Source organism: Crocodylus porosus, unplaced genomic scaffold, assembly GCF_001723895.1.
Source record: "Crocodylus porosus isolate Cpor-Errol unplaced genomic scaffold, CroPor_comp1, whole genome shotgun sequence".
In the NCBI taxonomy this organism is placed as follows: Eukaryota; Metazoa; Chordata; order Crocodylia; family Crocodylidae; genus Crocodylus; species Crocodylus porosus.
The window spans coordinates 28,369,546-28,384,859 of record NW_017728914.1 but is presented as its reverse complement, the minus strand read 5'-3'; the positions used below and the strand labels follow the sequence as shown (position 1 = coordinate 28,384,859).

Sequence of the window (15,314 nt, the reverse complement as noted above, 5' to 3'; positions counted from 1 at the left end):
CCACCCCCATTTCCTTTCAGAAGCGCTGCTTCTCGCATTTCCCTGCCTTGAGCGCTCAGGCGACCTGCGCGGGCAGCCCCGGCGCTCTGTGAGGCAGCGCTCGTTGGGGTCCTTTCTTCCCGCCCCGCCCCCATAAAAGCCGCCGCCGCCGCAGTCAGGCCTGAGGAGTCATCGCCGCCCGGTTGCAGGTGCACGGTGAGCCCCGGACCGGCCCGCGGAGGGAGTGGGGGAGGCCTGGCTCACTTCCCCCACCGCGGCGGAGCGAACCCAGGGGGGTTGGGCCTGGTCCTCGCCCGCGGCTCTGCTTAGTCACCCCAGTCCGCGGGCTGCTCCCTTCGCCCGGCCCCGGGCCTGGTCTGAAGGGGTGGGTAGGCTCAGCCCCCGGGTCATTGATGGGGGGACCGTGGAGCCCGGTCGAGAGGCCGCAGGGACAGCCCCCGTCCCCCTCCGCTCCTGGTGGCCCGTCGCACCCGGGCGAGCCGTGGGCGTGAGCGCCTGGGGGAGGGGAGTCTTTCGTGGGTCCGCGCGCGCCGGTCCGTGGACAGGAGCGTCAATCCCGGACAGGGAAAACCTCACTACGCGCTCTGGCTCACAACGGGGACTGGTATATTTGGGGTGAAAACCGCTCTCGGTTACAAGCATCTTGCTGTCTTTCCCAAGCAAATGCAGGGTTTGGGGTGGGACACGCAGGGTTGAAATAGCGGTGGTGCTTTGGGGAAGGGAAAGGGCTGCAGTGTTTTTAAGTCAAGTATCTATCTGTCTATCTTTGAGGCATTATCTATTAGATAATTGAGGCAAAACAACTGGTTTAAATTTCCTTGATCTCCTGGAACTTAAGTGACTGCCTGCCCAATACAAACCGAGCCTAAACCTAGCAATAGTCCAAAAACAGACCAATGAAAAAACTCTCATAAAATTGGAGATGAACCCCAATTGCAAGTTGTCTCGGCTGTTTGAAGCTTTATTTTAGCTAGCGGTTGAGGCAGCAGATTTGTACTTGAGCAAACTCAGCTTCTCACTGCCGGATTGGACCTCTTGGTGGTAAGAAGTTAAAATTTTTAAATTCAGTATTTGCTTTTTTTTTTACTCAGGATGACACAGCAATGTGTCACTACAACCTCGGGCCCAACTTTAATGAGTTTGACTCTTCTAAGTTTATCCCTCTAAGGTGTGGTAATACTTGCATTTGGAGGTAGAGTGTTTTGTAAACATGAAGCAAGTTTGCCAAGTAAACTTGAAAAGGTTACTTTCTTCCTTTCAAACATAAAGATCTATGGCTACCGTCTGCTGCTGAGCAACCTGCGTTGGCTGGGCTCCATTGGCCTGCGTTTGTTGCAGTACTGTGATGAGCTACAGCAAGCGCTCCCTGTCAAGCAGATGGAAGCGAGTTGAAAATTGTATAGCTGGTCTGCTGCTCTGACTGCAGTAACTTTGAATCTATGAAGTTTTAGGCTCCTTGAGTTTATGTATTTTTATTTTTGTTTGTTTTATTTTGTGCATGTATTTCAAGCAGGCATCAGTTGAGTAATATATATGAGTAATCTCTCTGTTTAGCTTGAAAGCCTTTTCCCGAACAATTCTTAAATGGGTTTGCAGACTATTTTAGGATGTGTAGCTTAAGGGTTGCTTTTCAGTTGCTTGCTCAAGGATCTCTAACCTATTATGACAGTCTTCTGCAAAACAAAACCTATCAAGGCCAAAAATGGCTTCATACTGACTTATTTTACTTTATTTTTTTGCAAGGAAATGTATTGGATGAATGCATTATTAAAACAAATCTAACTTGTATAAAACCCAGTTATTTTAGACTAATCCCATTGTGTACACCCTGATGCGAAGGGCTAAAGAAATGGCGAACTGGAGATGTACACAACCTTACAACAGACATCTTAGTTGTAACTAACTGATTCTTGCCAAATTAAGCAGTTTGATTTCAAGAACGTGTTTTGAAGCAATTCTAGACTTCATAGGCTAGAAGGGACCCTTACGCTAATCTAATCGCATGCATGGTACTCAAAGCCTTATCTAGTAACATCTGCATTATGCTTGTAACTTGTATAAGAGCTAACCAGTAAGTTTGTTTAAACATTACTGGTTGCAGCATGGATTTGAGAATGTACTGTCTTCTAAATCTTGTTATAATAGCCTCCTTTTACAGGAGCCTCTTCTTACAGGTAAATGTGTTAAGAAGCAATTGTGTTGTCAGGTGCTGAAAGTAGGGGTGCCGGTAGGTGGGAAACGCGGGGTTGAAATAGCTGTGGTGCTATAGAGGTTTTTGGGGCTGATACAGATAGCTAATTTTTGAGGAGGCATATTAACTGATGCTGATCTGATTTGATACAGCTGCATCCAGCTGGTAAGTCTTATGGTGGAAGGGAAGGGGGGGGGGCAGATCCAGGCACCCCATAGTAAGGGAGGGAGTGGGGCTGGGGCAAGGGCAAGGGCTGCCTAGCTGGGGCGGGACAGAGCTGTGGTTTGTCTGGGGAGTGCAGGGTTCCGTCTGGTGCTCACCTGGCGGCTCCTGCTGCTTCTCCGGCTGGGCATGCAGGGTGGGGGGGCAGGTGTGTGCCCCTGGATCTGTGTGGGGTGGGTGGTTCTGAGAGTGGGTCTATGGGGGGGGGGACACACACACTATGTGAATTTTGGGGTGGCTGCAGGCCCCCCTACAGCCCCCGCTCCCAGTGCTGCCACTGCTGCTTGCCCCGATCCGGGGGCACCCCCCCATACCTCCCGAGTGAGTGGTGCACAGAGGTGGGAGCCACACCCCCTGGACAAGCTGTGGCTGGGCAGCGCTTGCCCCAGCCCCACTCCCTGCCTCACTGCAGGGGCCCCTTGATCTGTGCCCCCCCTCCTTCCTTTCCCTTCTACCCCAACAGACTTACCAGCTGGACACTGCTCTTCAAGCTGCTGGGCTATGCTCCTCGCTGCCTACATGCTGTGCCGTGACTGCGCGTGCACGGGCCATTTATCGGCCACATCAGGCCAATTTCTGATGCAGCCAGCCGTCTTTATATTAGTGCTTATCTGATATCGGGCCAATGGATCAGTGCACCTCTAGCTGAAAGTTCTCTTGGGTATACCATGGCCAAGCTTTCACAAAAATACAATGCCAGACATGCTTCACTTCAAAGGGGGCTTGGCCAAGAAACCAGGACTTCAAGAGTGCTTCTAGATCTAATTTAATATGAAGAGCCCATGACTTGCATGGAGGAGGTGCCTTAATTTTAAGGCTGCTTTTAATCATGTTGTTACTGTTGGAAGTATCTGGAAGGTTTGCTGCATCACTTAAACCCTAATTTGGAACTAGTGGCCACATCCAAATGAGTGTGGCTGTACAGTATGTGGTGCAGCAGACATGTCTGCGGCTCTACCCATCATACATTCAGGTGTTTTCTGCATGGCAAGGTAGCAGTGTGAGGGGATTTTTGACCCTGGGAGACCTGGTTTTGGGCATACTGCCCAAAACTGGAGACTGGCTGGCTGGAGTCATGCTTGGGCTGCTGATCAGACTCCTAAGTGGTAGGATCTCTGCTGCTGGAGCCACCAGGGCCCCAGGTAAGGCTGCTGGCGCCATGCCAGTGTTGGCTTCAGCATCCCCTACCAAACCTGGGGTATCTTGTGGCATGCCAGAGGGCATGTGCTACTGTGTGTTGTCCCTAGGGAACACCAGTGTCACAAGATGTCCACACTCCTATGGATGTGGCCAGTGAGGGATACTGTACCACTAACATGGATCACAGTAATGTTGTAAGCTCTTATTTTTAGAAGAAAGTGTTTTGTAGCTAAAAAAAAAAATTAGGTATTTCCTACCTGCTTAGGGAAATGCAAGAGTAGCCTTTTTCTTACTGTATATTGTTAGTTGCTTTGCTCTAGGAAAAGCAAATTAGATTTGTTGATCCCAATGGTAAAGTAGTTGTTTTAGTGTACCGAGGTATCTTGGCAACACTTGTCTTGAGTAAGAGGCAGCATGCCAATCCTTTTTTATTATGCATAACTTTGGAACAGTTTGTATAAAACTAAGTTGTCTGCAAATGATTACTTAAATAATTCTTGCTCTTGTTGTAGATGCCTTCAATTAAACTTCAGAGTTCAGATGGAGAGATTTTTGAAGTTGATGTTGAAATTGCAAAGCAATCTGTAACTATCAAGACTATGTTGGAAGGTAAGAATGTGAAGACTTGAGCTAGTATCTTTCCTCAAGAAGTGAGGAATTCCTTCTAAAATTGGGAATCTTAATCTAATCTGGAAGAGGGAATAAATGACTTTACATGCTGAAGCATTTATTGTTCCACATAATGCACTTCTAGTGCATGCTCTCTTTCCTATCAAATTGTTCGCTTCGATACACTTTTGGTAGTGATGGCTTAAGAACATAGTCCAGTCTCTGTAAGGCTAGGGACAGACATACACAGAAACCGGTTTTTAAGTGATCAGAAACTGGTTTAAACCTGTAACAGAACGGATGTTCAGTGCACATAAACCAGTTTGAGAAGTCTGATACTACATTCAACCAGGTTTAACTGATTTGGCTCAAACCGGTTTATGCAATGTCTGTCCTAGACCCTTTGCTGGTTTAAGATAAACCAGACACCCACAGCATCGTGACATGCTCTTTGCTTCCTGGTGGGGCTCTCTGTTCCACAGCATGGCTGGCCCCTCCCCTCTGGTCCTTGGCTGGAGTTCCAAAGACTGGGCTCCTTTCAGCTGCCCCTCCCACTCCCTGCTAAGCAAGAATTCCCCTCTCTCCTCTGCCTTGCTGAGGTGCCTGTGTATTGCAGGAGTGGGCAAAATGCAGCCTGCAGGCTGGATGTGGCCCACCAGGTCATTGTATCCAGCCTGCAGGGCCCCTAAAAAATTTAGAAAAGTACAGTAAAAGCTCTGTTACTGGCATCCCCCAGGAATAGGGGATGCTGGATAACAAAATATGCCAGTTAATTGCTTCTCCCGCTGTGTCCGGGGTGTCCCTCTGCCCCTCCTGTGACATTGCCATCCCTCCTGGCGCATCACTGCCCCTCCTGTGGGCCCCCTGGGACAGGGAGGCGTGCCCGTTTTGCCCCCAGGCTGTGGGGGCTCACCAGCATAGGCTGCTTTGCCCTTGGCTGTGGGGGCTCAGAGAAACTGGAATTGCCATGGTGGGCACTTCCGGTTTCACTTTATTTTACAAGCCGGCATGCCGTTTAGTAGAGCATGCTGGCTTGTAAGATGCCGGATAGCGCAGCTTATACTGTAATATTTATGTGCCCCTGGCTGCCTGTCATATGGCCCTTGATACCTTGCTGAAACACAGTAAGCGGTCCCCTGCTCAAAATAATTGTCCGCCTCTGGTGTATTGGCTAGCAGACCACATGCTGGCTACAGTCCCTACTGAATCAACAAGTAGTTGGTAATGTCCCTCTGTTTTCTTAATTGGGAGATAAGCACTTTTTTATCAATTCCCTGCTGGGCTAATCGCAGCTGCCAGGGCCTGGCCATGCCTCACTTGGCTTCATGCTGTGGAAGCCAAGGGAGGGCTGCTCTAGTGCCCCCCTGGCTTCTAATCTGAGACACTGCAGGGATGTACCTACATTTCTGGGATGTCTGTGTCCAGTTACAAAACTGATTTAGCCTAGCCAGGTTAGACTGACCTTCAAAGATTGAATCAGTTCAGGCTCAGGCTTTTTGAATGTCTGTCTTTAGCTAAAAGGAGCTGTGTGGCTGCTTGTTTTGTAACTGATGTCCCATGTAGGTTACTGTTGTGAAGTCATTTCAGATGATGTGAAGTTTGTGTAACCTACTAGTGTACCAACCCCTGAGTACATGTAATTTGGGTCTAAACTTCCTTATGTAGCTGGTAAGTAACACTAATTGTGTGTTCAATAGCTGCATCTTATTTACAGTCCCAATCCCTATGATGATCTCTCTATATCTATATCTATATATCTATATCTATATAAAAAATATTTTTTTATGAATTTAAGTGATGGCTACCAAGGTATCATGGTGTTGAAAGTCAAGAAACAAAAGTAGGACTTGTGTTGAAACAAGGTGTGGGTTTTTTTTGATTTGGAGTAACCTGGGTTTCAGTGCACTAACCTCTTTTTCTGTAGAATCGCCACTGCTGGTATTTGATGATAGAATACAAGTGATCTATGCAAGTGTTCTAAAGACCTGGCTAGTGCAAAGGGGCTTCCTAGAATAACATTTATTATAGATGCCTGTTTGGCATCAAAACTTGAAATTTAGTAGGCCATTGTAATGTTTGGTAACTGATCAAAATCAGCTTGTCAGTTCTACTTGATTTAATAAGAAGTGCCTCTGATGGGCGAACTTGACTCAAGGTTGTCATGTTGATCAGGGTCTGTCTATAAAGAATGATAACTATAATGCTCAGCTTCAGGGTGACCAGTAAGGTCTCTTAAGATGCTGTTCTGGTTGTCTGCACAACTTTTGGATATGCCTTCAGAAAGACAGACAGTTTAAAAATTGACTGTGTTGGGGAGAAGGGGGACAGACCTTTTATTCATATGCCTAGGAGAATGAAGAACAGGCAGCGATAGCTGTTTTGATGCCCTTGAGCTAAGGGAAAGAAGCCAGTTTTCTAGTAACTCTTTAGGCATAGACTCACTGCAGTTAATGCAGCTCTTACAGAGTAAGTAGGGTTAGATTATTTGTGCTATTGATCTGGAGGAGCTGAAAACAAGAGGAATGTTGGTTTTAATAGAGAGGGAGATCTTTGTAATATAGTACTTGGGGTCTAAAGTCTGTTTTGTGCGATTGGGAGGCATTCAGAAAACAGTACATATCCAAGGTGCTAGGTGCCTTGGCTGTTGTTGCCAGTTGGTAGGGGAATGAAAGAAAACTGCCTTGACCACAAAAAATGTGAATGGAAAACAAAGGGTGACCATATTGATGCCATTAGTTAAGTCCTAAGTTACTTTCACTATTGGGGAAAGAGCTCTTGGGAAGAAGGTCTTGGCATTGAACTTTGTAGTATTGTGTAATTTAATGCTATCCTGATGGGGAGCTTACTGAGAATGCAAGCCTTTTTTTTTTTTTATCTGCCTTCAGCTTGACTCAGTTTGTTTAATATATTAAAACTGAGCAGTAGCTGATGCTGCAAAGATCAAAAATTGGACAGACCAGATGGCCTGTTCCAGTACAGATCTCCTTTTAGATTCTGTAACATGAGGTGAGATGTTATGACAAACTGAAAAAATGAGAACTGAAGCAGAGAGTGTCATGCTTTGTAAGCAACTAAACAAACCACTTCAAGAGTTCAGAATTAAACATTTTACTCTCTTGTACAAACTGCAAATAAAAGAACTTCCAGAAAACCAACAGATGGTCTGTGTATAAAATAAGCTATGCTTGATCCTTCCAGTATAGATTCTAGTTCTGTTTATTTTCAGTGTGTTCTGGGGAAGTGTTGGTGCTGTTGCCTCTCCTTCCCCCCTTCTCTGGCTGGAAAAATATAACAGTCTCCAAAAGCCACATCTCTCACACTAAGCATTAAACTGACTGCATAAATAAAGGCAAAAAGTTCTGTTCAACAAAAGTTGGCATACTCTAGATCCAGGTTTGGCAGAAACTAACACAGCTTGGTCCTTGCCCAGAGGTGGCAGTTGGCAGAGACAGCCACTAGATGGTGCATTCTCTCAAACCTGCTTGACGGGCTGGATTAAATATCTATACAGGCTAGATCCAGACTGTGGGGTGTAGGTTACCAACCTCTGTTCTAGATTCTTAATTGCATGCTGCTTTTGTGCTCTTGCACTCTGTAATACAAAAGGTGCTTGTTATGATATGGTATGCATAACTGATGGGGAATATAATCACAAAGTGTAAATATGTACTTCTATGGACAGTTAATAGACTAAAATTTTTGGCATATCCTTACAGAAAAATCTTGCCCCTGTTTAAGGTGTGCAGTAGTATCTAGGCTTACTTGAAAACTGAAAGTGCTTAAACCTGTGTGAGATGTAATGCATGCAGCCACTGAATTCCCTGTCCCCAGATACCTGGTACTCCAGAGTTCATTTATTTTCAATGTCCAAATGGTTCCCATAAGGACTAGGAAGAGACTGCAAAATTTTAAAAGGTGAGTGAGGGGCTGATGTATGGTTTGTCAGTGCAAAGTGTCTTAAGATTATCCAGGAGGCATTGCAGATCTCTGGTGTGAAAAATGAAGATGTTGTCCTTGCTATTTGGTAACTCTCTACATCTAATTGAGGCTTTTGAATTCCTCATCACCTCCTCAGTCAACTCTTGACAGCAACTAGCAACTCTTTTCTTGCATTGTACTACATTAAAAGTATATTCGAACCTCCTATGAATTGGTGAAATGCTCAGTACCTGTTTAATGTAGTTTTTAGTCTCTGGAGGCTAGTTAAGTGAAGGCTAGTTCTTGACAATAGCACTCTTCTTTTCTTCGTCTCCTTAGTAGTGGTAATGATAGGGTGCTAAAGAAAGCAAGCAGGTTGCTGGGATCTTGTCCATTATACATAATCTTACTCTGAGGTCACAGTACCGCAGTTGGTTCTAACAAGCTATATTTAAGACAGTGAATTTGGATGTGGTGTAGTCCTTTTTAAAACATCAAATAATAAAATTTATGCATCAATCAAATAACATTATGAAGGGTATACTGAGATAACATAGCAGTTATGCAGTGTTACTGCAAATTTAAAAATGCCATAGTAGTCTAATCAGTGGGACAACTACTTTAATATGGTACTAATCCTGTGGATTAAAATCTAATTTGAATTGTATTGTGCTTTCAGTACCTCTTCTGTATCATGATGTTGGCATCTTTTAGCTTGAATTTGACCCCTCAATAAAACGGAAACGTATCCAGGTCTTTTGCATGTACACACAAGACTAATGGTTATCGGTATTGCATTTCATAAGCTTGTATTAACTTGATTTGAAGAATTAGTCGCTGTCCCACAGTACGAACTTATATGGCTGTTGTGGCTGGATACAGAATGTTTCTTTAAGCCAAATACCCAGCATCTCTATAACTGCTCCTGCAGAGAGGACAAACCATTGTCTATACTTAACACAGTAGCTTTGTTTTCATATAATAGTAAAACTGAAGAGAAATCTGTATTGAAACATTTTATGATGAGTTTGGGGCCTGAACTTCCATAGTAGCTAAAATATAAATGAGTGTCTTCCTCTCAAATTCCTAGCATAGTTGGGAATAAAATAGTTCCGCTGTTTAAAATACTGAAATAGTGAAATTTGATTCTAATAAGTAACTGATGAGCTAATAAATATTTGAAGAAGGAAATGCATCAGCACTTTATTTGAACAGATGAAACTTTATTAGCTGCTTGATATGATGAACCTCCTGCGGTCAGTGTAGCTTTAAAGGAATGCAGCACTAGTATTGCAAAAATATATTCTTTAAAATTCATATCTTTGTAGCAGGTAAGCTGGATGCAAACAAATGGCATCATTAACAACACTTTGTGTTAGAGTAAATTAAATCTGTCTGTAGTGATGGGGTGATGCAGGTAGCTGAATTTCAGGAAAAAGTTACTGTTGAATACTGCCAACTGCTCAGTCTTCTTTCCATTCTTAGATTTGGGAATGGATGATGAAGGAGATGATGACCCAGTTCCTCTTCCAAACGTTAATGCAGCTATATTAAAAAAGGTAAGATGGTGGTGGCAGTAGTAACCTTGCAAAAAAAAAAAATGCCAGAGTTAAGTGCACATTATTGAAAGTGTTTCACACATCCATAATCCTTTGTAGGATGTGTCTTGGAGTATGCAAACTGTGTGTGGCTAGAGCAGGCTCTGCAAACCTGTAGTTCTAGACATCAGACTGATTTGCCTGCCCAAAAGCATACATTTCAAGCACTGAATGAAGGATTGTGATGCTAGCAGCAGTGGCAGTCATGTGTGCCCAGTATACTGTGTAGGAGCCATGCTTGTGACTGCTCCCCTCCCCTCCCACATGCACACTGTTGGTGTCCTAGGAATCTTTGTTAATTATGGTCACCGTGTGGTGTCCCAAGCATGCAGTTTGGCACAGCAAATCCAAATGAAAGCTGGTACATTTAATTGGCTGAAGTTGGTTCTTCTCTTCCTGTTCCAACAAGAAGAGACTGTGGATAAGCTTTGCCTAGAGAACCAGTTTACATTGTTTTGGCAGACTCTGAACTGGCTAAGGCCCATCTTACCACCATGGGTAGGGACCAGTACTCAAAACACTCCTGGAATCAGTCTGACTCTGGCACCAAATTAGGCAAACTTCACAGCAAACTGTATTTGCTCCTTTTTGTCGTGCACAGGCAACATTTTGCAAACCCAAATAGACTAAAAGTTCAACATCCCTTGATAAATATCAAAGCTTCTATTAGCTGATCACCCATGTTCTTTCTGCCATGAAATTGGTAACTAGTTTGACTATCTAGAGTAGTACTATCCACTGAAAGTGCTGTCTGCTAATAAGAATTGCCCATATTCCTTGTTTCACAAGTGGATGAAACTATTTTTGCAGGAGCATGCAGAATCTCGGGCTGTAATATCATTGTACACAGCATGTATGAGTCTGCTGTCTTCCTAACATTTTTCTGGGGGTATTGTTTAAAAATGTGCTCCTGTGGCTCTGGTGTTGTAGGAAACTTGCAGAACCAAAGAATTTATTACCAACTTACTATGTAAGAATTTTAAACAGCTGTGAAACTCCTGAGAGTTATGTTTTATGTTGAGACTCTTCTCTTACCATGAGACAGTAGCACTGAGGTAGACTGCTGGTCCACCATTTTGTGCATCTTTTTTTTTTTCTTTGCCTTTGGCTCTGTTAATGTAGTCTGAAATTCAAACTGGGGCTAAAGGAAGATTTGCTTGAGAGAGCTTAACATTAACCTTAATCTCTTGACATTTTAATCAGGTGATCCAGTGGTGCACCCACCACAAGGATGATCCTCCTCCTCCTGAGGATGATGAGAACAAAGAGAAAAGAACAGATGATATCCCTGTGTGGGACCAAGAATTCCTGAAGGTAGACCAAGGAACACTCTTTGAACTTATCCTGGTAAGCCGGCTGGTGGTGGATGCCCTCTTATTTTCAGCACAACTATATTCTCTTTAGACTTCTGAACTGGTGTAGAAGCAGTAGAAATTTAGTTCAGCTTTCCCAGTTCAAGTAGACATGTGTAGAGATGCTTTGATCAGTATGTGGAACATTGAAGGATTAATGCTACACATTTGAGGATATCGGCACAGATTGGAGTTGAGCTTTGATTTCCCTGCCCCCCCCCCCCCCCCAGTTGAGAAACTGGGCTTCTCTTCCACTAAAGTGGAAGTTTTACTAGGTAAACTTTTGAAATAGTATTGCATGTTTTATTCTGTTTAGCAACCTGAACACACTTCTAAATTTTAAAATGCGAATGGCATTGCAGAACTTCACAGACTAGTTCCCCACTTCCACTGACCCATACAAAGTGTGAACTGTGTGCAGAAAACTTAATACAGCCAACACATTTGTTCATGCAATAAAGTAAGACCATGGATGCCTGTGGACTTTCAAGAACAATGTTTCTTCGCTTCATTCTCTAAGCAAACTCTTAATTGTAAATCAGTTTAACTTTACAGTTATGAGCATATTGGAACACTTTTTAGACTTTGTAACTGAATCCAAAAGAAAGAAGCATTCTCAAAATGAAGATGGGCTAGAATTGGTTTGAAATATTACAGTGGGACTGTGAAGTGCAAACAAATCTTGGCAGGCATATACATCCATGAAGGCAGAATAATGATGTGAAGACTTTAAATCTCTACTTTTCTTGCAGGCTGCAAACTATTTGGACATCAAAGGCTTGCTTGATGTCACATGCAAGACTGTTGCAAACATGATTAAAGGGAAAACTCCAGAAGAAATTCGTAAGACATTCAATATCAAGAATGACTTCACTGAGGAGGAAGAGGCACAGGTATTCCATAGTTCCAGCTAAATCAAACTTTGGCCTGTTTTATATGCTGAAACAACTCTTCCCTGTGTCTTTTATATTAATGTAGCTAGGTTGTTGGATAAAAGGACTTGTTGTTCCTCTGGGGTAGATTTTTACCAGCCTTTAACTGGGTACTACTTCTTGTTCTGTTGAAAAAAACCCCTTGGCATTGGTAAGAGGAGTGGCAGAGTATCCTAATCCTAGGATAGAAGAGGTCCCACTTGCCTCCAAGGAATTAATGCTAACCACCTCCACAAGAAATCTGACCCTTCCTAGGTCACATTCTTGGTCTCAGTTTATTTTAATATGTAATACAGTCTTGTTGGGATAAGTGCTCCAACAAACTTCCACAAGTTGATGTAGTGCAGCATGTTGACTGTTTGCAGTTAACCACAGCACTTCTAAAGGATATGGTGACACAACTCACTACAACTAAGCCAAAACAATAGGACAGCCTATCCTGGTCTGCCTTGACATAATGTTCTGACTAATATCATGGTCTTAAGCCGCTTATTTTAAAGCGGAGCATATTGTTGGAAGCTGCTGCTAAGCCTCAGATGCTCAGAATTTCCTAGTAAGATGTATCTTCCAGAAACAAAAGTAAAAATAAAAGATGGCCCACTTCAAAATAAGACTATTAAATGACCATAAAAATACAGAATAACAATATACCTTAGGAATTGTTAAACAACTGAATGCAAAGACAGTTTCTACATACTTCACCTCTTCCTAAATCCTGTACAGAGATGCACAGTTTGACCTAAACTATGTAGTGAATGATTGAATAGGAGTGTGTGTGTGTGTGTGTGTGTGTGTGTGTGTGTGTGTGTAATAAACTTGATCTGCATTGGTGAATGTAAAGGTCTGCTTTAAAAATTAGCAAGCTTCTAATGTAAGTAAAAATGGAGTCTTTCTGGATCATGCTTTCTTGCTAAAGCGGAGTAATTGGGATCTTTTGGGGAATATTGTTAGCACAAGTAGATAAAGCTTGTTGCAATGTATCCTCTTAAACCTTCGTTTTCTTTCAGGTACGCAAAGAGAACCAGTGGTGTGAAGAGAAGTGAAGTTTTGTGCCCAGCACTCTTAACACTGTAAGGATTGTTCCAAATACTAGTTGCACTGCTCTGTTCATAATTGTTAATATTAAGACAAATGCAGCAGTAAACGAAGTCACGTTAGCAGGATATTGTTCCTTTGCATGTGTAGTGGTTTTGAGTACCAATTTAAACCCTGAGTTTTTACCAGTGTAATCGGATGTCTTTTATGTTACTATGAATAAAACTGAACTAAATGTGGGTTCTGTATGGAAAGTAGCATTCCGGGCTATCCCCTTTCATTTACCATTAATTGTTTGTGCCCAGCTACAGTGTTATATTATTGCTTATTTGACATCTGACATTCTTCAGCTCCACCACTGTAAATAAAACCACAGCAAAAATTTCTGAAATAGCTAACTTTTTTTCATTTTTAATTCCTGGGGTATTAATGGCTTTAAAGAATTAAAGGATTTCTTGAGGAAGCAGTCTGGGTGAAAAGGTGCTGCGTTTCTTCTGAAACAGTTAAGTATGAAGAATGGTGATACTTTACTTTACATGGCTCTTGTTTTGCGTTTATAAAATCTTTTTGTAAGTGAGGACTTTCCAGCCAAGTTATCTTTGCCCACTGAAGATGATACAAATGTGGGTTTGGCAAATGTGACTGGAACTGGACAAGCCAGTGACAATTGGAACACTTCAGCCGTGTCTTGGAGACCTGTCTGTAGCTGATAGATGTAAGCTGTACTGCAAAGCTTTTTAAAAAGCTTTTAATAGTGTAAAAGCTAAATCCCAGTTTGACCAAAAAAACATGACTGACTACCAAAGTAAATGTAATTGATCAGCGTGTGCATTAGTGGCTGGCTTTAGGTAATCCTAAGCATGCCAGGGTCTAGCTCTTGAAACCTAGTTTTGTGTCCACAACAAATCTTTATCCTTTGGAGTACACAAGGCTCCAGCTTTTAGAGACTTGTCGTAATTGCATACAAAATGCAAGCTAGTGCAGTAGCTAGCTTGATGACTTTGGACAAAGCCACTTGCAACTAGTTTAAATATTAACTGGTTTTCTGATTTATTTTTTTTCCTTAGTTTGTTTGTGTGTTTTCTTTTTTTTTTTTTTTTTTTTTTACTTCCCTTATAGGGAGTTAGGGGATGGTAGTGTTAAACATTTAAGATGTGTTCTTGGCTTGTATTGCATTCCATCTTCTGTATAAACCTTAGAATAGAATGAACTTTAATAAACATACTTATCTCCCCTTTTAAATAGTATTGCACTTCTGAATGTTAATAAAGGGTTTGTTCTTAAAAAATTTCTGTATTAGAAACTGCTTGATGGCCGTAAGGACGCTCTGGTTGTAACTAACATGTCTTGCCAAATGGTAGAAAATTTCTTGTACACTCTTGTTGCTATGCAGATCTTCTTCATTTACATCAGTTCTAACCCTCAAAGTTCAAAGGTGTTAACTGGTTTGCATTACAGTTTCTCCAGTTACAGCCTACACAACCTAATAATAATCCAGGCAAATGGGTAAGCCTTAGAGGGTGGTTGACAACAAAAAAAATGGAGTTGTGACTCTACCAGTCAAGCGCACTTTTTTTTTTTCAATTTGTTCCTCTGGGGTAGATTTTACCCCAAACCAGACTTTAACTGGATACTACTTCTTGTTCTGTTCAAAAAACCCCTTGGCATTGGTAGGAGGAGTGGCAGAGTATCCTAATCCTAGGATAGAAGAGGCCCCACTTGCCTCCAAGGAATTAATGCTAACCACTTCCACAAGAAATCTGACCCTTCCTAGGTCACATTCTTTCCTGTCTACTATGCTTGGTGGAATGAGTCCATCCTGTTTGAGGGTGAAATATATTCAAGCCATTGATTGTTTGCTGTTAAAAAGTGGGGGTGAATCTAAGTATTGAGGAACATGTCTTCACTTTCAATTCTTTATCCTGTAGTATAGCTAGTAACAAAGGATGAACCTGTCCCAAGAGGCTTAATATGCTGGTTAGGCCACCTCTCTTACAGTGGATTTATGCTAGAGCTCTCCAAGTCTGGGCAATTAAGCAGTAGTTTTCTTTAACCTGAAACTTCTTCATAACAAGTAACCCTACTCCTGCTTTTCTCATCACTGTTAACAGCAGGTGCTAGACTAGCTAGTCTAGGGTCTGGTACCCATTCTGCTCGCCTCTGCTGTATCACAAAGTGAGCAGTGGATAGCAGCATTAACCTGTGGGAAAAGGAAGGGGTTGGGCACTGGGAGGGAGCAGAGATGCATTTTATCATTTTGCGGTGGCTGAGTGTAAAGTACCTTTATTCTCGGTGCAGTGAGAACTGTTGATCTGCA

The 15,314-nt window shown here is 42.7% G+C and overlaps 1 protein-coding gene across 1 annotated transcript; it reads left to right on the top strand.

Annotated features, from left to right (window-relative positions):
• Window positions 1-99: 99 nt before the first annotated feature.
• On the top strand, window positions 100-14,239 carry SKP1 (S-phase kinase associated protein 1). The gene is made up of 6 exons (XM_019535076.1): window positions 100-195; window positions 4,066-4,162; window positions 9,566-9,639; window positions 10,882-11,025; window positions 11,783-11,923; window positions 12,970-14,239. The coding sequence occupies exons 2-6, from the start codon at window positions 4,066-4,068 to the stop codon at window positions 13,003-13,005; spliced, it is 492 nt and encodes a 163-aa protein (XP_019390621.1). The 5' UTR covers window positions 100-195; the 3' UTR covers window positions 13,006-14,239.
• The last annotated feature ends 1,075 nt before the right edge of the window (window positions 14,240-15,314 follow it).

Excerpts from the sequence above, each read along its gene's own strand:
- SKP1 (XM_019535076.1), top strand. The coding sequence starts at position 4,066 with ATGCCTTCAATTAAACTTCAGAGTTCAGATGGAGAGATTTTTGAAGTT. Across the intron at positions 11,026-11,782 it reads CACTCTTTGAACTTATCCTG|GCTGCAAACTATTTGGACAT; the intron begins GTAAGCCGGCTG and ends CTTTTCTTGCAG. Across the intron at positions 11,924-12,969 it reads CTGAGGAGGAAGAGGCACAG|GTACGCAAAGAGAACCAGTG; the intron begins GTATTCCATAGT and ends GTTTTCTTTCAG.